The 25725-nt window shown below is 42.8% G+C and overlaps 1 protein-coding gene across 1 annotated transcript in view; it reads right to left on the reverse strand.

Annotated features, from left to right (window-relative positions):
- The window catches only part of man1a2 (mannosidase, alpha, class 1A, member 2), a 108926-nt gene that overhangs the window by 72057 nt on the left and 11144 nt on the right, over positions 1–25725 (reverse strand). Inside the window, exon 3 of the mRNA XM_056241580.1 lies at positions 12707–12965. Within this exon, the coding sequence (XP_056097555.1) occupies positions 12707–12965 (259 nt within the window). The remainder of the gene's footprint in view (positions 1–12706; positions 12966–25725) is intronic.

Consider the following 25725-nt stretch of genomic DNA (forward strand, 5'->3'; position numbering starts at 1 on the left):
CTGCGCTTTCCGGCGTTCTATATCCTTTCATACATATCCGATATTTTCTTCATTTTTTTCATTCACTTAAGACATAGACTGTGTTTACATGGATACCTGTCAAAACGGTCATTTTGACAATTTTGTGTGTACTGACAGGTGGCTTTCTGTGTGCGTGCACAAAAAGTCACTTTCATGGCTTCTTGCGTTTGAATGGCTTAAAATCACTTGAATGTTTAAACTGATAAGACCTAAAAACACGTTATAAAATTATAAACTTTCTTGAAGCAATACTGGCCAGATCTTTCAGATAGGTGATTATAGTTTTAGGGCGGCTGAGACGACAGACTACAGCCCCCCTAAAAATGGTCTAAAACTATCCCTGGTCTCTGCCACAAGTTCTAACTGCTTCCTCAATTGACAAATACGAATACAAACCGGTGCAAAGCATCCTTTATACCAGACCCTATCTATTTGATGAACAAGAAAATGCCATTTTCATCCTAACCAAGAGCCTAAATACAGTAAACAGTAATATTGTGAAATAATATTACAATTCACAAAACCCATCCACAAGATCATGCCTTGGATCATATTTCATAAAACCCTTCGCTTCTCCAAATTCGCATTACCCCATGATGCTATAAAAACAGTGAAAACAGTAATATTGAGAAATATAATTAGAATTTAAAATAACTGTTTTCTATTTGAATATAATTGAAATGTGACGTCAAAGCTGAATTTTCAGTAGCCATAGTTTTGATCCTTCAGAAATCGTTCTAATATGCTGATTTGGTGCTTTGGTCTTTTCATGATCAATGTTGAAAACCGTTGTGCTGCTTAATAAAATAGTCATTTTTGTGCTTTTTGTAGAACTTTTTGTGAATAGAAAGTTCCAAAGAACAGCATTCATTTGAAACGGAAATTTCTGTAATGCAAAAGTCTCTTTACTGCCACTCTTGATAAGTTTAATGTATGCATCTTTGCTGAATAAAAGCCGTCCTTCCGCATTCTAAATTCGGTTTACCTTGAAGGATGCATCCTTTGTGTAACCATGTCTTCCAAATCACCCAAAATCCTTTGATGACAACAAGTACTGTAGTGTCAAGTTGTATCCTGTTGTACTGTGTTGGATGATTTCACTTACTGAACGCTTTCAAATACAGGCCAAATTAATTCCCTCAGTGACCTTGACTGCGGCGTACAGTCTCACCTTCTCCTCATCTCATCTTCAGGGCATATGCACAGTTATGAAACTGCCCTCTGATGCTCTTCGGGTCTCAGTACCCTGCAGTGTAAATGCTCACACTGCCAACAATACTAACAGAAACAGCATCACAGAGCTCCAGATTCTCACAGCAACATGCCACAAACAACATGCGTCAGATAATTGGCCTGGCGGCTAGTAGACGAGCTCTGACATATTAAGGTGGAGTTCATGTGGGTAATGAGAGTTCAAGTTCAGTTCACAAACTCCAGATCCTGTTGCCCTTGACAGCAAAGCCAAAGAATAAAATAAAATAAACATACTTTATCTAGGATAGTTCTAAATTCTGTCATCATTTGCCCTCATGATGATCCAAAAAATATTTAAGAATGTTGGCAAGCAAACATTTGTTGGTGCCCATTGTATGGAGGGGGGGGGGGGGGGGGGGGGGGGGGTCGGGGGGGTAAATATCTTCTTTATATAAAAAAGTCATACAAGTTTGGAATGACATGAAGGGAAGTAAACTATACATATTTCTCTATAATTAAATGTTCTATTTTGTTTCTGAGAAAATGAGGACTTCTCAGTATATAGTTCACCCAAAAATGTATAAATATCAAATAGTTAATCACACTAAAGGTCAAGAGTAAGCATGTCAGCTATGTCAGTGACTCACTGTTTGCTTTTTTTAGCCCTGCGGACACCATTAGAACAAGCAAAAGAAATATGCAAGAACACACTGATACACACACACACACCGTTCATAATCCCAGTTATGGCTGTGGAGTATAGTGCTGTGGAGGAAGGAACCGAGGAGCTTGTGTTGAGGGCCCCTTAGACAAATCAATATGACTAAGCTTATCACCGATTTAATGTAGAGGGAGTATTATAAGTAATTACATTCAGAGAATTGTCAAAATGAGACTTCTGCAAGTGTGTGGAGAAGAGTTTATGAAAAGATTATAAAAAGCACTGCTCTGGGATGATAAATCCATTTAAAATCCAGAAGATTGAACAAAACAGGCACTCTTTGAAGACTCAAAATACATACAAAGAGAGACACAGAGGGGCTGTTTACACTTGGCCACTTCATGCGTTTTCTGATTTATCAAAACGATTCCATTTACACCTGGTCACATAAATGTGTTTTTGCAAAACGGATATACATCCGATCTTCAATTCCCGTGCTATATGCAGATTTAATGGAGTGCACGTCACCGAAAGCAACAGATATGAGCTGAGCTGCATTTTATTGATCATCAGCTAAAATTTCAAAATCAAAGACCGCAATAAGAGAAAGCGGCAACAGCCCTGGTAAGATCATTTCGTTTCTTTACTTTTAATGAAGACGATTGTGTGTTAAGCGCCTGCGACTCACTTTCACTTTGATTTGCGATAGTTTGCACGTTGGCTTGATGAATAGATGCTCAGCTGCGGTGATGAGTGTTGCAGTAGCGTCGTCATATCCGACTATAACATGACATATAGCCTATAACACGCTCTCACACGTTTACTTTTTAGCATTTTTGGGGGAGTAAAATTTACATATGTGGTTTCAACAACCAGATGCATTTACACTTGTCCAGTTTCGTCTGGAATGCGGCCCAGACCACCTCCTGAAGCGGTTTGAGCGATCGGATTCAAATCCGTCTCGAATGCATTTCAGAGGGCATTTACACCTGGTCTTTTCATGGTCGGATAGCTATCCGATCACAGAAAACGCATGAAGTGGCCAGGTGTAAACAGCCCCAGAAAGAGCCAGAGTGAAGGAGAGTTGGTTTCACACCACAAGTTCAATTCAAATTTATTTGTAAAGCGCTTTTCACAATACATATTGTTTCAAAGCAGCTTTACAGAAAGTGCATTTCAGTAATGTACATAGAATAATGTACAAGTAAAAGCAGCACATATTTCTTTCTCCACCTTTTCTATTGCTTATAATATAAAGGAAAACACTATACAACTTCTTCATATACCGTTTACTTTCTTAGTTTAACAGTTACGTCTAATAAATTATTAGACAACAATGTTTAAAACTAACGAAGACAAAGAGAGTGAGAGCTCCTGTGTCTGCAACAAAAGTTCAACTTATGATGATTATTGGTGATGCCAATAATTAATTATATATATAGGGCTTCAGGCACACAAACATAACTTTCTATTCAGTAAATTTGACTAAATCCAGATTCTTCACGTGGTTGTTTAGGCGCCCTTCAAAGGTCTAATTAATATAAATTTAGATGTAATTTGATTTCATGATGATTATTAAGTTTGTAATAATTCGAAATATCACACTCCTGATAACTTTTTTATAATTACAAATGTATTAAAAAATAATAACTCAACAATTGATTTCCTGTATAGAGGAGCTGTTACGCGACAAAAAAGTGTGATAGCTAGGTGGGAGACTGTTTTTGCACTTTTTTCTTTTTTTGCTGAGTGTGAAACAGATCTGGGATTCAAGCTACATTATCAGGATCTATCATATAAACTCCTTTAACACACACACACACCACATGCAAAAGCAAACAACAAACCCTGACAGGCACCATTAACAATGTACACAGCTAACTTCTCATCTTTCTCCTCTGAGCTTTGGATACATAGCAGCTAATCCACAAGAAAGATAAATTTGGCGCTTTCATTTAATCAGACGAAGCAAGAGAGGTGTGCTACTGTAGCAATGGCGAGAGTGAGGCATTGTGGGAGCATTTTTTTCCTGTCAGCTCCAGTCCCTTCATCAGGCTAATCATAGCTAGCACTGTGCTAATTCAAAAGCAGTTCAGTGAATCACTTGTGTAAAACCATGCTGAAAGACAACAGCTAAGACTGGTTGGTGCACATATGAATCAGGTTACACTGTAACCATTTAGTGTGTAGTATGTGTGAGGTAAAGCTAACGTGTTAACATCATGTACAGTATAAATGAGGTCAATGTACAGTTGTGTACAGTTATTTAATTATGTCATAATACGGTCTTTAAGCTTTCACGAAGAAAGCAGTTGCTAGCAAGCGGTAAGTTAAAACTAGATGGACATTTAAGGGATACGGTACAGTCATACCACTTATTACACACCATTTCGCCACATAAATAATTATAGGGATTAAGAGATACTGATTTAAGATGAAACGTTGTAAAATCATACCTGTTTGTGGTCTTATCCATTACTGTGTGCAAAACAACTGTTGCAAAATGCAGCAGCTGCGTTTGTATGAAACAAGAGAGCGAGTCCACCATACCTGAATGACATAATTAAATGATTGTTCACAAAATATTGATTTGAGTTTTAATATTTTATTTGCTCACCAAACGCAAAACTTCCACGAAATAAAAATGTTCATAGCAAGCGTATAGCTCTGATTTCAGTTACCCGGATGAGCCAGTGTTATCAAGGAATAACATACTGCTGGATGGCACGATTGACCAATCAGAATCAAGTATTCCACAGAGCTGTGTAATATATATAGCGTTTTGAATATGAGAGGGAAATGTATTCATTTGTATGACCAAGGTAAGGTTTGAGCACTGTCCTAGAATCACACTAAAACAAACACACATGAACTGAGCTGTGATTAAAACGATACAGCTCTTTAGTCAAACACAATCACAGCTGCTAGCGTTTAAAACAAGCAATGAGAACGTGTTGAAATAAATGTTCATCAGAACATTTTGGTCCAGTCTTCATCATATTTCTCTGACAGAAAAGGGACAGTCCGTTATTCAGCAGCCGTAGAGAAACTGGCCAATAATGCAAAAATAATGCAATTGCAAAGGTGGTGGGTTTAGGAAGCTGGAGTGATGCTTATTGAGATAACAAAGTGCATTTAAATGAAGGCAGGCCACACACACACACACACACACACAGATCCAGAGTAAAAAGAGGGTTAAGGGCCCAAAGTGAGCAGCAGATGGCCCCGCTGTGAGCAGTCCACTAAGAGATGTTATGATGCTGGATTTCCAGTGTAAGGTAGAAGAAAAAAGTAAAAGGGATTGTTGATTGATATCTTTTGATGAATGGCAGATGCTTCCTCGATAAACAGTATATCACATACAGTAAAGACTCCACATTCCCAATCTAAAACACATTAACACACAGATAGAGCAGATGGCAGAGCCCTGCATTCCCTCATCCACATCACTCTGCAGACCTCTCATTATGGCTAATTATAGACTTTTCACAACTCATCTTGTTTCTTGTTTCATGTTTCACAAAGATCAAACATCACCCTGGGTTAGTAACAAATCACAGGTCACGTTTGTATTACTATATCTATTGACTAGGGATGTGACGGTGAGGAAATTTTCCCACTGGTTAATCGACGTGTGACAACACCGGTAATACCCGTATCACCGGGGTAGGGGGAACGTTGGAGTTTTTCCCCTTTTTTTCAATTAATTCCTATGGAAGCTCATCTATTGAAGCTCAACTGAACTGAAAATGCTCGCTCCACTCCAGTGGACACACACCGTTATGAATGCCCATGCGGCAACACAATCATGCTGATTCATGTCGATAGTTGGCAGTGCATCATCAAACACCATTATGGTATTGATACTGAAAGTACAAGAAGAACAGGGATGCTACAGCTAGCTAAAGAATACCGAATGCTCCGGATATGACAACAATACATTACGCTTTTGATCAGGAATTGAGGAAAGGCAGGGCTCCAGACTGTGCCCAAAGTGTCATATTTTGCAACCTTTTTTCCTGCCAGTGCGACTAAATTTTGTTAGAGGTCGCACTGGTGCCACCACTATGTTTCCCAACTGATAGGAGCTGCCATTTCTGTTGCATATAAGAAACATTAAAGGCCAAACGAATTGAAACTGAAACAAAACCACCATGCTACTCGTTTGAGCTGCGCAGACCGTTTATCAACTTGGAGGAATAATAGCACAAAACTGGCACTCGTGGGCCGATCTCGAGTATGCAACACCGTTACTACACAGCGAAAAAGCGTTTGAAATCGCCGCAAAATTAATAACATCACAGCGAGATCTGAACCACAGATATCAGATCAAACAGCGCTGACGTGAAAACCAGAGGAAACATTGTGCCATGAACGAACAAGTTATAGAAGGCTTTTCAATCCACAAATCACCAACATCCACCATGGATTTAATGTAGCAACTAGGGATGGGTATCGTTAAAGTTAACCGTATCACTACTCTTACCGATACCCGCTTATCAATCTGATACTTTAATGGTATTCTTGGTTCTTTTTGTGACTTTTTTTATTAAAACAATAAAACTAATTAAGAACACAATTAACATTGCTTTATAAACTGAAATGTTAAATATCTATAGCAAAAGAAACAGCAATGTTTCGATCAAAGCAAATATAAAACATCTATATACCCTTTTAGTGCTGACGTCACAATTGTGTCACAACGTTAGCTGGAGGCAAAACTGGAGGCGGACAATAATACAAACCAGCACAGAGTCGGCTACATAATGAGCTTAAAATGTCATCTTTTGTGTTGTTGGGTGCCAGAATCGTCAGAGCACAGGTCCGATTTGAAATTTTATTGAATACCTGCTGCCACTGCCAGACAAAAAAAACGACGACAGCTGTTTTTGGATCTGTACAGAACAGCAGAACCGATAGTGTCGGAGCTTATCGATACTGCAGTCTTTCAGAATTTAGCACCGGGGCTCATTTAATACCAGGTTTCAGTACCCGTCCCTAGTAGCAACGCTAAATGTATTGTGGCAGAAATTTTTACATGATTCATCTCAGGGTTCTTACGTCCTTTTGAGAGTGAAATTCAAGCAATTTTCAAGGGCTTTCAAGTGCTTCACACTTTTTCTGGCACTTCAAAGCTCTAAATATTATCCAATTGTAATGTTATTTTTAATGATGATTTATAAAACTAAAAATTTAAAGACGTAGGAAAACTAACACTTTGTGGCAAACAAGCACTTTTATTTAAAAAGACTAGGAATTTACCACTATAACAAGTAGATAGCGGCTGAGGAGCATTTATTAGCCATTTCAACTCCCTAATACATGGAACACACTAATATATGGAAGTCACAAAGTCTCATGAAAAACAAAAACTTTGTACAAAAAAACAAGTAAAGAGCACTCCTTTTATAATCACTGAGGCTGTTGGTCAGTTCAGTATGATACTACAGAACAACAAATGGTACATTTAATAAGAGTAGAATTTAACTATTTAACTTGTCCCTATAAAAAAATGTGGGTTTTGCACATTACTGTTAATAAATTAAGTTTATAATAAGTTAATTGTATGATGAATTTCCCCCAGTGCTACCAAATCTGGTGCTGGCGCCACCATTTGTAGAACATAGTGGCATCGGTGCTACAGCTCTCAAGTGTTAGTCTGGAGCCCTGAAGGGGGGTAATATTCTGCAGGCGGATAGGATCTTGCATGATACCAGAGCAGCATTTCATAACATAGGTTAACATTGATTTCTTTCAAAACTACAAGTGTTAAAGTGTTTTGTTCTACAAAAGACGTTAGCCCATGGTTAAATGCCAGGTGAAAAGCTCTAAGGCAACCGTCATCTCACCTTTACACTCAAGGACACCAATTACTCTAAGACCATAACCATCACTACCATCAACACACACTTATGTGGGGACAAAACGATCAGTCTCCAAAGTACTGAAACAAAAGAAAAACATTTATTTCCAGGTTTAGGAGCTCATTAAAGACAAGCAGCAATTTGAAAGTGAAAATAATGGCATAATGGCATTTACTGCAAGCATTGCTGACTCATCATCTGCAACCCACAGGCTGTTAAGCTTTATGTAAGAGGTCCTAAAGTGCCACCGCCAACTAAAACACATTAAACATGATCAATATTAAAAGTCAACTAGATCTGAATATCATTTGTGTCCATAGCTCGAGAAGTGCAAGAAATCTCAAACCCCAGAGTATGAGAATTGAAACAGTAATGCATGCCTTAATAAACAACACTAATAGCCGTTTTTCAATCAGCTTCATTTAGGAACAGATCTCACACAGTAAGACACATTGTGTGGTACATCTGGAATAGTGAAAATCAAAATCTGCATTACATCAGTAGAAATCTGTCTGTTCCAGTCAGGCACAAATCAGTAGAGCCCGACCGATATATCGGCGGGGCGATATTATCGGCCGATATTAGGCATTTTCCTAACTATCGGTATCGGCATTTATAATGGCCGATAAATGAATATTTTAAAAAATGCGGGTGCGGTGATTCATGTAAGGGTGGCGCTGCCAATAAAGCACATAAAAGCTGTCACAAAGAACTGGCAAAAGTAATGATTGTGAGTACATCAAATATAGCAAGGAGACGTTTTAATTGTTTATTACGATTAGATTAAGATTATCTATTGTCTGCTATATTTACTTCTTACTTATTAAATCCAGGCAATTGGTTGATGAAACATTGATTAAAATTAAGATACAATTAATATAAAACGAAATTCACTTTAATGAAAGGGTTTGTGCTTTCTGTTTGAGGCCTCTGTGAAAGTTTTAAAGCACTTTAGTGCCGCTTTCAGAGCTTGTCAGTCCGTAACATTGTTTTTTCCTCATAAATGCGAACACGAAAAATAAAATAAAACGAATATTTTATGTTCTGTTGAGAGCCAACCCTTCTTCATCCGGTGGGTAGTAGCCTATTACTTTTGATTTGCGCAGTGTAATTCACAGAATTGATTTCTCTGCTACCACCCTCTGTCACGTATTGTGTGAGCTTGTGACTATTGCAAGCGCGCAGCTGAGAAGTCCTGATTATATTGTCTGCTATATTTACTTCTTTATTAAATCCAGGCAATTGGTTGATGAAACATTGATTAAAATGCATTGCGCGAGCGACAAATCTCCGACAGTAAACTGATGCCCCACTCTGCTTTGTAAAAATTTTCGCATCTAGGGTAAACAGCTGTTGCGACACGAGCAATAACGGCCGCGTCCGGTGTAGACAGTGTTAAAGCTCATTCTGCCTATAACGCTTACAACATCAAGCAATATTCCAATAATTTATATAATTATAACACTTTGTTTCATGTTTACATTTTGCTTACTACTTATTTAAAATAGTATAAAAGTACTGTACATATGTAATTAAAAACGTTTTCATTATGATATTATTAATTTTACTTTAGTAAAAAGATCTGAGTTCTTCCTCCACTGGTAGAGATTAGAGGAATTAAGACTAAAAATAGAAGATAATAAGGTTTTGACAGTGACACTTTTGATATATTTATTGATACAAGTTATGTTTATAACTGACTAAATTAAAAGACAAAGTCGTTAGTGAAGATTATGCAACAGTATTTAGAACAGCCTTTCTCAAACTTTTTTCAGTCAGGGCACCTTTCAAAAGTGCATAAAATCTCAAGGCACCCCAGTGTAAAATATAATTTAAAAACACTGCATAACCCAAATGTAAATGCAAATGTCCTGTTTATTTAGACAGAACAGTAATGAACAGAGCATAATACGAACTGTAAATAACAATAACAATAATAATAACAATTTTATAGCACCTTTTGGTATATTGTGGTCAATAAAAAAAATTATTTGCTTATAATTAACATGACAATGTGTACAAAACTAAAGTGGCCTAAATTCACGTTTATTTTTACGTTTCTGTCAGTCTGAGGTGTTGTTGCTATAACGCGTTGCTATGGGTTGCCGCTGCGTCACTTGCGTCAAGTTGTGTGTGTGTCTTGCTTCGGTCTTGACTCTTGTGAGACGGATTTTTATGGTTAATTTTATATATTTTTTATATTTATTTATATTTATATTTTTATATTTTCTGCACTATAAGGCGCACTTAAAAGCCTTTAATTTTCTCAAAAAACGACAGTGCGCCTTATGATCCGGAGCGCCTTATACATGGATGGTGAACACACGTTCACCAAGACGGGGAGACAGCGCCGGGCGACTTACGCCACTATCTGCCAATGGATCGTGGATGCCTGGGCTGATATATCAGTCTCAACTGTGATCCGAGCTTTCACGAAGGCAGGAATAATCTCTTTATCCTGTTTTCGGTCGAAGTCCACAATAGTTGATTGTCGAGTTCGCGCGCGCGATCAAACCTCCTCCGTGTGTTCAACATCTGATTCGGATGAACTATCCATTTGAGCTGATATTCTCAGAACACCACACAGCACCGTCATCGGCTGACAGCTGACAGTCTGAGTCTCCACTGTTGCTTAGTTACCAATGATCGCGCGCGCACACTCGACAATCGCCTACTGTGGACTTCGACCGAAACAGGAAGAAAATACGGGTATGTGAGCTGGCTGAATAAACATCATTTTTATTCATATCTTTCACATTTACTGCAGTCAGATTCACCGTGTTCACTCACATGGCTGTGCACTTGTAATGACACATTGAGGTTGTTAAGAGGCTAAAAGCAGGTTTAAAACTTGCCCCGTTTAAGTCAACAGGGTGCAAATTTTAAAAAGAGGATAACACGGTGTAGGCAACATCGTTTTTTTACCGTATATATTTTCGTATATATTTATCTAAAATGAATTTACAATTTTATTAATACGTTCATATGTTTAAAAAGAAGAAGAATGTATTTATGTAAATATATTTATATATGAAATAACAGATTATTTTTAGATTTTTTTTTTTTAGCCTACGTAATTTTTTGGCGGCACCCCTGACACAGTCAGGGGGCACCCCAGTGTGCCGCGGCACCCACTTTGAGAAAGGCTGATTTAGAATATAATATAACATGCAATGCAAACTAGTTTGGTTACAGCTCAAATGTATCATTCTCATTCTATCACTTACCCTGTCTCCATTACATATCTTTGTCACACAAGTGTTTGATCACCACATTTGAGTGATCATTGCAAAACGTGTATATATTTATTCTGTTTATACTGTGTATTCTATATACAGTACCCATCAAAAGTTTGTACACCAATAGGAAAGTGTGTCCAAACTTTTTACAGGTACTGTACTAGGGATGTCACGGTACCAAAATTCCAGTAGTCGGTACCGATACCATTAAAATTTTACGGTTCTCGGTACCAATTTCGGTACCACAGCAAAATCAGTTTGAACTATTTTTCCAATTTATTTAACTATTTGAAAAAAAATATTAAATTAAATTCAATTACTATATTATTTATGACGGTAAATTTATGAAAGCATTGAAGGCTACATGCTGTTTAAACGAAAATATTGATGATATTGAGAAATATTGCTTGTAAAAAAATCAAGTGAAAAATAAGCAACCTTTTATGCACACATTATTATTATTATTAGTAGTAGTATTTTTAATTAATGGAGACGTAGTTAAATCTATTGTACAGTAGCCTAATATAATTATTTCTGTCAATTTCTTTAAGTTAAACCGAACTTTTATCTTGACGGGTTGCCGTGAAGACCTTTGAGTTTCTGTGCGTGTATGATATGACGATAGTTTTTCTCAAATGAAACGGTAAAATGCTCATGAAGTGACTCTCGGAGATGAATTGAATCATAAATCATGTCATCATATCGTGAGGAAGCAGAGACTGAAAACAGCGCGAGCGTCACTCGTGCTTCAGTGTGTGTGTGTGTGTGTGTGAGGTAACGTTAAATGAAACCGCGCATCTGCGCCGTTCATTCACACAGAGACAAGCAGAACATGCAGGGTTAAAATTTAAATAGTCTTTTTGCAGTTTAATATACACATACACCACATCAGCAGCGCCGCCGGTCGCCATGTCTCAGCGGTTTCATGAAGAGGACGCAACTTCACGCCCTTCGTGCATGCATGCGCGTCCAGAACCGGGTTTGACCGGGTACTCGGTACCGTGACGTTTAAAATTTTTAAGTACCGACTTGGTACCGAAGTACCGAATATTTTGACAACACTATACTGTACTATAATACATATAATATTGCTACTGTATTATAATATACACATAAATAATATCGGCCGATATATATCGGTATCTGGGTTTTTTTATCGGTATCGGCCCCCAAAAATCCATATCGGTCGGGCTCTACAAATCAGCCAGTGGCTATTACTTTCTCATCCAAAACTGCAACCCATTTTCAAAAGCTGATAATTATACCTGTGGAGACCTCAGTTAGATTCAAATTGCAACAGATTAAATAGGCCAAAACTGTTCAATTTATAAAGCAATGTGAAGTAATTTACTGAGAGGGAGAAGATGTCTGTTCATCTCTCACCAAAGCACGACCATGAGAGAATCTAACAAGGAGTTGCAAAAATTCTGAGTTGGGCTGCTCGACTACCAAAAAAATCCTAATAGCAATTGATTTGGTCTGTACTGTAATCAAGATTATTTAACACAATCATGAGTGGGCAGTATGACCAAAACATTATGCGAGTAATTTATTTCACAATAGCAATATAGCAATAGCATCAAGTCGGCATTATCTTGATTATAGCTTTTTTATAATCGTTGGAAACCAAAATCGAAATGAAATGTGCTTAAATCGCACAGCCCTAATTTTTAAAACTAGCAAGCACAATATACCTTTTAAAGCATGCAAACACACACTCCTCTTACCTCTCTGATTTTGTCCCTCTTTTCCTTAGTGTCAGGATCCCCTGGGTCACCATCGTTGACCCCTACCAGTTTGGGCATGGGTACTGGAGGCAGTGGTTTGGGACCGTCTTTCTTTTTCAAGTCCTCAGCTACCTTGGTCTTCTCTGTTTGGATCTCAGCCTTCAGCTCCTCTTTGGATTTGCGGAGCTTTTCCTTGGCTTCCTGCAGTGCCCGCTCATGATCTGCCCGGATCTTGTCACGAAGACTCTCCTCTTCCTCCCTGCAGATGCACAATGAAATATATAAGAGTTACTTTACTTACAGTTTATTGTTACTAATATAGGAGGTGGAACATTTATATTTCATTAATATACTATTTATTTGATATAATTTGATTAATATTATATAATTGATTATTTTCATATTATATAAATTGTTAATGTAATTATACATGTATAAATGTATACTATGCATTAAACTGCCCGTTTACAAATTTAAAGTTTAGGATCTATAAGATTTATTTTAATCTTTTTTTTAAAAGAAATAAATACTTATTTTCAACACTATACTCTGTGTACAGGGGCAGTCGTGGCCTAACGGTTAGAGAGTCAGACTTGTAACCTGAAGGTTCGATCGGCAGGGAGTGAAGGAACAGCGCTCTCTTCCACCCTCAATACTCACGACTGAGGTGCCCTTGAGCACCTAACCCCCAATCGCTCCGCATCAAAAATGGCTGCCCACTGCTTGGGGTGTGTGTTTGTGTTCACTACTTACTGCTACTAATGTGTGTGCCAGCAGCCATATCACCCTGTAGCCCAAGAATGGTTGCCCACTGAAGCTAAGCAGGGCTGAGCCTGGTCAGTACCTGGAAAGGAGACCTTCTGGGAAACCAAGGTTGCTGCTGGAAGAGGTGTTAGTGAGGCCAGCAGCTCACCCTGTGGTCTGTGTGGGTCCTAACGCCCCAGAGTAGTGATGGGGACACACAATACTGTCAAAGAGCACCGTCCTTCAGATGAAACGTTAAACCGAGGTCCTGACTCTCTGTGGTTTCGAAACGAGAAGGGGCCTTCACGTCACTTTATATGTACTCCACCCAGAGTACACTAACAACAAACCTGATTTATAATCAAACAATTGGAACTCATTCACAGAGTTTTTCGCAATAAAATTGTATTAACAGAAACTACGTGTTACAACAATATTATTGTTTTCTTTAGCATGTATTAATTAAGAGCAATTATGGGGTGGAGTGTGGGAGAATGCACAGGAGACTCATAAGCTGCAAGGTAACATAATAACGCCCCACACACCCACAGGGTGGAGACAAGATTTTTAGGTCTTGTGAATCAATGAAGCACACCAAACTAAAGAAAGAGCAGAAGGGGATTGCAAGGAAAAGAGGTCAGATGGATACAGTGACACAGACAGTGATATGCCGGGGCGACGCAGGTCATCTCAGACTGGTTCATTCATTGTTACAGCCTGGAAACGTTCGCCAGGTGACAGCGAGACGTTTTGTCATTCTTCCCCACCCAGTCTCGCTGTCTCCTGGTATCTTCTAAACTATAATGGCTTAACAATCATTTGAATGCATTACTTACAATATATATCGACAATCTTTACCCACTATTTTGCATCAAAGTACTTAATTAGCTTAAGAAATACATGCGACTGACACTAACGTTGTCGTACCAGAGCATAAAAGCTGCAATTACAGTAAAGTGAGTGCTGATGTGAGCATTTCTAATGCGGGGGTTAAATGGCTAGTCTGCAAACAGGGACATGCGCGAGTTGGAAAAATGTGGGCACTAATGGCCCCTTGCGAGGGACATGAGAGCAAAGGGTCTCACTAATGACAGTAAACACCAATAAAACTCTGCACTGCATTAGAGTACAGACATCTATAGTCTATGGTAACGCTCCATTATAATGGATTCACCTACAAATCTCAGCCTGCAACCATTCGCTCCCACTCACATTATTCTTTTGGCTTTTTTTTTTTTTTTGCCCTGCAGTCTCTCTCTATTTTTGAAAGGCTTTCTCAAAGCTGCGGTAGAGTCTAGGTGATTTCATGGAAGGCTCATAATGTCAAACATGCAATTAGAAGCATGTCAAAATTAGTTTGAATCAATTACCCCAACTGAGACAAAGTCAGTCCAGGGTAAATCAAAGTGTGGCTGAATTAACATGTTTAGATCAATCCATTCCGTATGCTACTACTTTTCATCAGCAATTCCATTATTTACAGGCATTATGTGAACCCACCTACATCATTCCTAAAAGCTCTAGGTGGAATATTCTTTGAAATGTAATGTCATTACATAAGCTCCCTGTAAGAGAGTTAACATCAAGAAAACCTTAAAGAAACACCATTTTGACATATTTAATCTATAATGATTAATGAATCTAACTAATGATGCATGAATACAGGGATTGTCTGAAAATGTCTAAATAAATGGTTTTTTTGGTTTTAAATCCATACTTTTTGATCTCATTACTGTACCGTTGCTTCTATTGCTTCTACTCCTCATTTGTAAGTTGCTTTGGATAAAAGCGTCTGCTAAATGATTAAATGTAAATGTAAACGGATACAGCAAGATGGTGTTGTTGTATAATGGATGTTAGATAGCACTGCCATGCCAATAGAACACTGGTAAATTCAGCAGAGCTTGCCATTGTGAACAGATAAGCGCTTATTATATTACACCCACCATGAGCAGGTGTTAAGATGCTCAGCTTCCATCAGTTTTGTGCGCTCAACACTATCTACCATCAACCTACCCACGCATCCACCTTCAAACCTCAGCTTCTTCACAAGTCAAAGCTTATCGTGGAAGTACACCAAACACCGTCTATAGCAGAATGGGTCCAGAAGCACTTTTGGAGCCATTATCCCCCCATGTGTGGCTCTAGGTATAAAGCAGGTTTTCATTCTGGTACAGCAGATTAATTCTGTACGCCTCAGGAGACCCAATCTATCTCAGACAGACCCATTCCTCAGCCCCATCATTAGGCTTTGATCAGGATTCATTTTCTGCCTTGCTCACATACAGAGACAGAAAAGAGATAGCCTAAAGACAGCGAGAAATGCAAAGAGAATGAAGAAACACCTATAGAAATCTGAAGCATCAAGGACAGCTTGAAGTATTCAGCTGTGTTATTGAGGAATAAGAGGAACACACTGCTTAACTCGCCCACTGATAAATACTGTATACATGTGCTTTTCATTAGTATTTAGTGTAGTACAGTGCCTGCAAATGTTTATGTGAACGTACTTGCACACGATTCCCTTGAGAACTGAGCTCATTTTCAACAAAATACCACCAACACCTGCGAAGCCACGTGGCTGCTGGCCCATTTCGTAGAAACTAGAAAATAAGGTCAGCAACTCATATTTCCAATATAGAGTTCAGGAAGGGCCTTCTTCCTCACCCTCCCCATCATCCATCACTTTCTAGCCCCATCTTGCCTTTCAAGAGTTCAAAGATACAGCGCTGTGTGGTGGTTTCTTTCTGTATCACTCTCAGCCTGAAGCTGCTCTGGGGAATAACAGCCTCCTGGTATCAAATGATGCATACAGGTCTGACTACAGCCTTTAAGTGGACAGCACTTGAGCGAAGCCTCTCTTTATTCCTTCCTACATTTTTCATGTCTCTTTTTAAAAACAAATCTCTTATCTGACTTCCATCCCTGTCCTATTTGATGTAAAGCTGCCTCATGAGGATGGACAGCTGTGTGCAATGGACTCTGTCTTTTTTAATTACTTCAGTCATGAAAAACAAACCAGGAGCGATATCAACCATGATTTGTAATGTTGACTCATTTTATCAGACAAAAATGTAGACATTTGTACAAAAAATTGGATTAAAGATTCTAACTTTTTTACTTTTGAGATGATAAATGAATTAAATGTGCACCCGTGAGGTCATGTGAAAAAGTAGCATACTTGTATTTGAAATGTTCATCTTAGCATAGATGTAGGCACTGGCAGTATAGTTCAGTAGTTTTATAGACTTAATACATCCCAGAAAAACGAATCGGTTACCTAACGTAACCTCGGTTCTCTCTAGAAGAGGGAACGAGTATTGCGTAAGCTAGCTTACGCTGCGGGAAAGATTCATCTTTGCTGAGATATTGAAGCCAAAAAATTATTTCATAATTTTGTATCCATACACAACGCAGTTCCTCTGCGGCAGACCTAGAGCGGGCTAGCTAGCAGCTCATTGGTTCGCTCAGAGAGAACTGCTTAAGCCTATGGGAGAGCGGGGCTGAACCCGCTTCCAATGAGAGGCGCCCGCGCGCTCATTGCGTCATGACCCGCCAGAATGGGCGTGGCCATGGTGTATATAAGGAGCTCTCCCAGGCTTATATGTTGATTTATTTCAGCGTGAAGCGAAACGCTAGTAGCGCAAGCACGGCCGGGAACGCAATACTCGTTCCCTCTTCTAGAGAGAACCGAGGTTACGTTAGGTAACCGATTCGTTCTCTTACGAGAGGTTCTCTCGTATTGCGTAAGCTAGCTTACGCTGCGGGAACACCTGGCCAACGCCGTGCGCGCTACGAATCCACTCATGAAAAAACCCAGGGATATACCGGGGGAATTTTTTTAACGTGGAGTGAATGTACAAAGAGGCCGCAGAGCGGGCTCATGAAGTGTACACATAAGCATGTATGGGGCCAGCAGAGCGGGCACATGAAGTGTATAAGCATTACAGGAGAGCACAAGGGGCGAACCGGTTGTGAGGGACCTCCAGAAATGCAGCTTCTTAGAGAGCTGTTCGTCAGACAGCTAGTAATTTTGCCTGCAAGGCGGGAACTTCCAAGTTATAAAACCTGACAAAAGTGGACGGGGAGGCCCATCCCGCGGCCACACAAATGTCATGAACGGAAATTCCACAGGACCATGCCCACGATGAGGCCATGCCTCTAGTGGAGTGCGCCCTGATGCCCAGAGGGCAGGGCAGGCATTTAGATGCGTAAGCAGAGGCGATAGCGTCCACTATCCATCTAGACAGTGTCTGTTTTGAGGCGGCCAGACCCTTGGTGCGCCCCCCAAACGACACGAAAAGCTGCTCAGCGCGTCTGAACGCGGCAGCGCGCGTAGTGTACAATCTCAGAGCCCGCACCGGACAAAGGAGATTGGCATCGCGCTCACTATCGGATGAAGGCAGAGCCGATAGGGAGATAATCTGAGCCCTGAACGGGGTACCAATCGCCTTCGGGACATAGCCATGCCTAGGTTTGAGAATGACAATCGAATCATTCGGTCCAAACTCAAGACACGCGGCGCTGGATGAGAGCGCGTGAAGATCCCCAACGCGTTTAACTGAGGACAGAGCCGTCAGGAAAACGGTTTTGAGCGAGAGGTATTTCAGATCCACAGACTCGAGCGGTTCGAACGGGGGTGCTTTCATAGCTTCAAGGACTATAGAAAGATCCCAAACCGGAACCGACGGGGGCCGCGGAGGGTTCATCCTCTTAGCTCCCCTGAGGAAGCGGATGACTAACTCGTCTTTGCCCAATGACTGAGCGCGTCGGGGTTCCGCGAACGCCGCGACGGCTGCCACATAAACCTTGAGAGTGGAGGGGGACCTGCCCTTGTCCAGCATCTCTTGAAGGAAAACAAGCAAAGACGGCACCTCGCACGACCGTGGGTCCAGCTGTTTGTCGGTGCACCATTTTGAGAACACAGACCATTTAGACGCATAGAGCCTTCTCGTGGAAGGTGCTCTAGCCTGTATGATAGTGTTTCTTACTCCCTCTGGCAAATCAACGAATAGTCGTTGATCACCCATGCATGTAGCGCCCAGCGCTGTGGATGGGGGTGCCAGATCGTGCCGCGAGCTTGAGAGAGGAGATCTGCTCTGACTGGGATGGGCCACGGGGCTGTCTGTGACAGCTGCGTGAGCTCCGGAACCCAATTCTGACTCTCCCAACGCGGGGCTATGAGGAGCACCGAGTGGCGTGTGTCCCTGATCCTCTGAATTACCTGTGGTAACAGAGCGATCGGAGGGAATGCATAGAGCGGGCGGCGAGGCCATTCCTGGGCTAGCGCGTCCTCGCTCTTCGAGAAATATATTGGGCAGTGAGCGTTCTCTTCTGACGCGAAGAGGTCTACTTCTGCTCTGCCGAATAGTCGCCACAGTAACTGGACCGTCTGTGAGTTCAGGGACCATTCTCCTGTGGAGATGAGGTTCCTGGACAGTATGTCTGGACCGTCGTTCAGATGGCCCGGCACGTGCGTCGCTCTGAGCGAGAGCAGGCGGCTCTGAGACCAAACTAGAATGCGGTGCGTCAGTAGACAGAGATTTCTGGATCTGACACCGCCCTGACGGTTGAGATAGGAGACCACGGCCATATTGTCCGAACGGATCAGGACGTGGTGTCCCTGGAAGCGCGGGAGAAAGTGCGAGAGCGCGTTCTCGACCGCCAGCATTTCCAGACAGTTTATGTGTAATGGGCTTTCCTGAATCGACCAGTGGCCGAAGGCCGGTGAGCCCTCGCAGACTGCACCCCAACCCGTGTTGGATGCATCTGTCGAGATGACTTTTCGGCAGGAAAAGGTCCCCATCGTGACGCCTAGACGAAACCATTCTGCTACTGTCCATGGCTGCAGCGCCGTGAGACACGTTTGCGTAACCCTGATCAGCTGGCGGCCCGTGTTCCACGCGCGGTGGGGTACACGGCTGTTCAACCAGAACTGAAGCGGGCGCATGTGCAGAAGGCCCAACTGAAGTACAGCGGAGGCTGAGGCCATGTAACCCAGCATCCTCTGAAAAGTTTTCAGAGGCCTGCGGGTGCCCATCTGGAACGAGGCGGCTAGACGCTGAACACTGCGCGCGCGCTGTGTAGACAGGCGAGCCGTCATCGTGACCGAGTCCAAATCTATTCCTAGGAAGGAAATCGATTGACTGGGATGAAGGGAGCTCTTTGTCCAGTTGACAGAGAGGCCCAGCGTTTCCAAATGGTCGAGGAGAACTGCGCGGTGCGACAGAAGCTCCGTCTGTGATTGGGCCAAAATCAGCCAGTCGTCCAGATAATTCAGAATGCGCAGCCCCTGGCTTCGCAGGGGGGCGAGCGCCGTATCCATGCACTTCGTGAATGTACGGGGCGCCAGAGATAAGCCGAACGGGAGAACGGCGTATTGATAAACAAGACCCTCGAAGGCGAAACGTAAGAATGGCCTGTGACGGGGATTTATCTGGATCTGAAAATAGGCGTCTTTCAGGTCTAGAGGTATGAACCAGTCCCCCTGGCGCACCTGCGCGAGGAGTTTCCTGGTAGTGAGCATCTTGAACGGTCTCTTCATGAGCGCTTTGTTCAAAGACCTGAGATCTAAGATCGGTCTGAGGCCGCCGTCTTTCTTGGGAACCAGAAAATAACGGCCGTAAAACCCCGACTCGGTCATAGATGGCGGGACTCTCTCTATCGCGCCCTTTTGCAACAGCGTCGCAATTTCTGAGCGGAGCGTGCCGGCGGCCAGCGGGCTGACAGAAGATTCGAGCTGCGCGTGCGCACGAGGCGGGCGGCGGCGAAACTGTAGCAGGTAGCCGTTCTTTATAATGCTTAACACCCACGGGGAAATGCCTGGAATGGCTTCCCACGCTTTGGAGCATGCGGCTAGTGGCCGAATGGCTGTATTGCCCTGATTGCTGCACATAGCGGGCTGGACACAGTGTGTGGGCGCGCTTTGAATGTGTGTGGCAACGGGATTTGCACTCAGAGAGGAGTCTATGGGCCGTGACACAGAGCGAGCAGAGAGGGGACACGTGCACGAGCTCGTGGGCGTGTTTATGTTCTCTGATATTAGAGCGGGCTGTGCCCGTTTCATGTGATGGGGCTCTGATAGAGACACGGGATATGTTATGCTTGTGTGTATGGGTGAACACATGATTGTGGGCACATTTTCTACACAACTGGCAAAATTTCTCTTTTTGAGATTTCTCTGGGTAGCCGTAAAAACGGCTTTTTGTCGCTCGCAAGCGGGCTGGGACACCGGCTTGTTTGTGGCGGTCAACACTACAGCAGTCGGCGAAATAACGGGGACTGGCAGAGGGCGAAGCTTTGACGGCGGTCCGGCCGCAGCGGGAGAGCACCGTCGTTTTCTTGACATTGTTAGGCAGACTTCTGATGATCAGGCTTCAGCGTGATCTTAGGTCGCGGGCCACGGGGGGGCGGCGGTCTAGGGCGGCTGTCAGAGCGAGAGCGAGGGCGAGGGCGGCCGCTCTGACTGCGCTGAGCTGTTTGAGTCTGCGGAGGGGGGCGCTGTGATGGGGCTCTGGCGGAGGGCTCGTGAGAGCGGCCCGCTGAAGAGCTAGCGCGGCGGGGTAGAAACAAGTTCATCGCCTGAGTAGCTTTCTGTACTTCAGAAAAGCGATCGACGATTCCCGTGACGGCAGATCCAAACAGGCCCGTCGGGGAGAGGGGCGCGTTGAGAAACGCGGCGCGCTCAGAATCTCCCATGTCGGCGAGCGTGAGCCATAAGTGTCTCTCAGCAACACAAAGGCTGGCCATGCATTTCCCCAGAGCTTGTGCGGCGGCTTTAGTGGCGCGAAGGGCGAGATCCGTAGCACTTCTCAAATCCGTGACGGCGGGGGGGGTTTTTCTACCGCCTTCGGCCCATTCACGGAGAATATCGCTCTGTAACACTTGGAGGACAGACATAGAGTGAAGCGCAGCGGCGGCCTGACCGGCGGCGGCGTAAGCGCGAGCATGAAAGCTCGAGGTCGCTCTGCAAGCTTTCGAAGGAAGCGTGGGTGAAGAACGCCATCTAGCGGAGGGCGGGCAGAGGTGCGTGGCGACCAAGTCCTCGACGGGCGGCATGGCTGCATAGCCTTTCTCGGCGGCTCCGTCCACCGAGCGCAGCGAGGCGGATATATCGGAGCGATTTCTAGCCGAGAGCGGTGCATTCCAGGATTTTGTCAGCTCTGCGTGAAGTTCAGGCAGGAATGGAGCGGCCCGGGTGCACGCGGGGGTCGAGCGCCGATGAAAAAAGCTACCGTCCATTCGGTTCGGGGCCTGCTCGGGTGGAGGAGACCACTCGAGACCGAGGCGTTCGACGGCCTGTGAGAGGAGGCGCATCAGCTCCTCTTCTATCCCGGCGCGGGTCCCCGTCGACTCTCTCGCGGATCCGAGAGATGACCAGTCTTCACTGTCAGAAGCGAGCAGTGAACAGGAGTCCTTCTCCTCCGCGGCGTCATCGGAAACAACAGAGCGGCCACTCGGTGGCAACTGAATGTCCGGCAGGGGCGGGGAGGGAGAGCGGGAAGCGGGAGGCGGCGGCGGCGGCCCGCATGTTTCCGCTGGGGGCTCCGGCGGCCTTTGAGAGCGGCGTTTCTTTTTACGCGGCGAGAGAATAGGCGGCGCGGGAGCGGTTTTCACTGCCAGAAGTCGTGCCCGCAGGGACGATAACGGCAGGCTTTCACAGAAGTCGCATCCTCCATCAGCGAGGGCGAGTTCTGCATGCTCGAGTCCCAAGCAGAGAGCGCAGATGACATGGCGGTCTCCGTCCTCGAGACGAGCGCGGCAAGAGCCGCAGGAAAAACGAGACATCTTTAAAAAGACGCTCGGCTCTTTTAGATATAGAGAAAAGGATACAATCGTCGGATGGCCTAGCTTGCAGGGCGGCTGAAGGTGGCGAAGACGGCCGGCTTCTTCAGGGTCCTTGAGCTCGCTAGAGGATGCCTTCTTCGACGGCGATGGCTTTTCTCAGGAACAGCAGAAGCGTGCAGCTTGCTGAAGATGAAATGAATCAACATATAAGCCTGGGAGAGCTCCTTATATACACCATGGCCACGCCCATTCTGGCGGGTCATGACGCAATGAGCGCGCGGGCGCCTCTCATTGGAAGCGGGTTCAGCCCCGCTCTCCCATAGGCTTAAGCAGTTCTCTCTGAGCGAACCAATGAGCTGCTAGCTAGCCCGCTCTAGGTCTGCCGCAGAGGAACTGCGTTGTGTATGGATACAAAATTATGAAATAATTTTTTGGCTTCAATATCTCAGCAAAGATGAATCTTTCCCGCAGCGTAAGCTAGCTTACGCAATACGAGAGAACCTCTCGTAAGAGAACTAATACAACACATTAAACACATTAACAAATGCTATAAAATTAGTCAGATGTAGTGCCAATGCACCAATGATCTGGTAGGGCAAGTAGTATTCTCACTTTTATACACTAAATATGTTGTAGTTGATTCTGTTCCTCTTGATCCTAAAGGCCTCAATATACTTCAAGCGAAATCGAAGAACGAACTTATGTTACGTAATTTCGAACAAAATCAGGCCAAAACGAACTTCGTTTGGGGTTTGTTTTGGGACTTCGAAACAGCTACTACCATTGGTCTGTGGCAATTACGCAATAGGTAGTGTGCGAGGAGGCTTCACCTTTCACGTGGAAATCTTTTCCGCTTCATTTCTCCTGTTCAGTCCGTAGAGGTCAGACGTCCGTGAGTGAAAACATGAAAACACTGGAGAGTTGCTTTACAGTAGAAAATTAAGTTGTCCTTCTAATGAAATGAGACACTGACACTGTTTTTCATGTTTAATATGGTAAAGCTGCTTGATTGTGAGCAATATATTGTATAAAGTGCTATATAAATAGACGTGATGTGACTTTACTGGAATGCCGAATTGCAGAGCTCGTGCAAACATATCCACGTTGCTATGATCAGATGCTTTACTTAGGCTATGCTTCGTTAAAAAATGCTTGCGTTTTTTTCAATTTTGTTGTGTGTTTATTTTGTTATTGAGAGAGGAAAGAGCTTATCACATTTACATATTCATCAGATGTTCGCTAACAGTATATCGTTGGTCACGCATTTCGAACTTTGTTTTACCCCAAGGCGAAGAATGAAAAATAACTTTGCTGTGAGTATAGCGGGGCCTTTACATTGTATTTCCATTATCACTACTGACGCTGAACTTTATTTTAAGCTCAGAAAGATGATCTGCAATCTTTTCGCTTGGTCACAACAGCTGCCCCCTTTCTTAGCACCACTAACTAACTACAATGAAACTAAATGATGTTTTCTACAATAATAACGTCATTATCACTTTTTTTGAGGAGCACATCATCATCTGTCAGTTTCTCTGCTCTAATAGAAACAAGCCTCTAATACAGTGCCTGAGCTCAGACACTTCAAATGAATCTGCCTCTTACTAAAGCTTTGGCAGGAGCAGGTACATTTTTCACTCAGATTGAATCTCCAACATACCATCAAACGTAGCTCATCCAATTTAAACAGTATCAGGACTAAAATTGAAAAATAAACTGTCAGGTTTAGGAGAAAGGGTCTGGTTTAGCTCAAGCCGAGCACTTTCTCGCTTTTAGAGGAGCCTTAAGCTCCATGTCAGGTTGGCAGGTGTGAGCGCTAACTCAATTAGCGCGAGTCACAGGGCATCTGTTACATCAGCCCACCACAGTGACACACTTACTCAGAGAACATGAGCCACGTCCACTAATTTTACAACAACTCGGCAGGCCAACCGCACGGGGGAAGTTCACGCTTTTCTACACTGATCAAGAGGGGATTGGGGATTCCTCGAGAGACCAAATAAAACCATGACAGACTCAGAACCGTCTTCCTGGAGAAAATACCTACAGACCAGCAAAGTTTAGTTTGGCTTTCCCTGAAGAGGTTAAGTAACCTTGTCTTTTGAAGTCGTATTTGTGATTTAAATCCCTTTTGAATCAAGTATGTCTGTGTTTTTCTTGCACAAACCCCTGTAAATATTAGGGTTGTTTGGCTAACTCAAGCCGTCCTATGAGAAATCTGTCTACCATCCCATCCAGATAGGAATAACTGTATATTGTGGATATTTTCTCAATGCTTCTCATTTCTTTTGACCTTTGTTGGATACCGTAGCTAAAGCTAATTTCACATTGTGCATAAATCTGCCTTATGCCCAGCTTCATTATGGATTTAGACTTTTTTTGCCAGCTTTCTGGTTAAAATAACAGTTGGTGGTTCATGCACTGCCTGCTGGCATCCCATCTGATGAAAAAAAAAAGACAAAAAAGAAAATGGCCCCTGCAGCGAAAGGAGAGATATGTATAAGTAAGAGACGGAACGGACTATTTTCTTTAGCGGAAGCAATACAACAACCGCCTCGCTATACATTATCCCGCTTATTACATGGCTAAGTACCTACCAAATAAATCAATAATTTGACTCAAAATATTGATTTAAAAAGGAGTTTATTGATTTAAAAACGATTGTACTGCTTCCGCTAAAGAAAATAGTCCGTTCCGTCTCTGAACTGCGTCCATGGCAACGCTCTGTTTTTCATGGCAACGGTGTGTTATACTTAGCAGAGGTCTGTTATCAAGAAATAACAGACCGCATTCTACATTGGAATTCTACCAAGCCATGTAATAAGTAAGCAATAAGGTACGAGAGGCTGTGCTGTATCGTGAATAAGTAACGGCTGGAGGGCGTTGTTAGGCACGACGCGAAGCGGAGTGCCTGCAACCCCTTCAGCCGTTACTTATTCACGATACAGCACTTGCCTCGAGTACCTTATTGCTTTTATAAAACGGTTGCCACACAATAAAAATATTAAAGCCGAAAAATATGTATCTATGCAACTTTCATGAAGTAAAATCACTAAAAGCCTGCCTTCCGCTGGAAAAAATAGTCCCGGAACGTGAACAGCAACAGAAGTTACATATATTATTTCGCCAATAGATGGCGGCAAAGACTGTCTTTATGAGTGAGTGAGTGAGTGAGTCTGTAGAGAAGGCTTTTGAAAGGACTCGAACTTGTGATCACGGAGAAGACAGACGCAACTGACAGATGACTAACGTTATGCACGGAAAACCCCATGACTGTTAAAAGGACAAAATATGCAGCGGACATTCAAACGCATTTTTTTATTATGAATATAGGACTGACCTGAAGGAAAATGCTACGTCTACTGTAAATGCAGGTACACTCGCTTACTCGATCTCTCACAATGCTCTGCTCTAGCTTTAAATGAACAATATCAATGAGATGAAACATCTGTTTAAGTTGCTAAGAGTGGTTGCTAGGGGTGTTGTGT

This window comes from Rhinichthys klamathensis, unplaced genomic scaffold (genome assembly GCF_029890125.1).
Source record: "Rhinichthys klamathensis goyatoka isolate OS25496 unplaced genomic scaffold, OSU_Roscu_1.1 h1tg000021l_1, whole genome shotgun sequence".
NCBI lineage: Eukaryota > Metazoa > Chordata > Actinopteri > Cypriniformes > Leuciscidae > Rhinichthys > Rhinichthys klamathensis.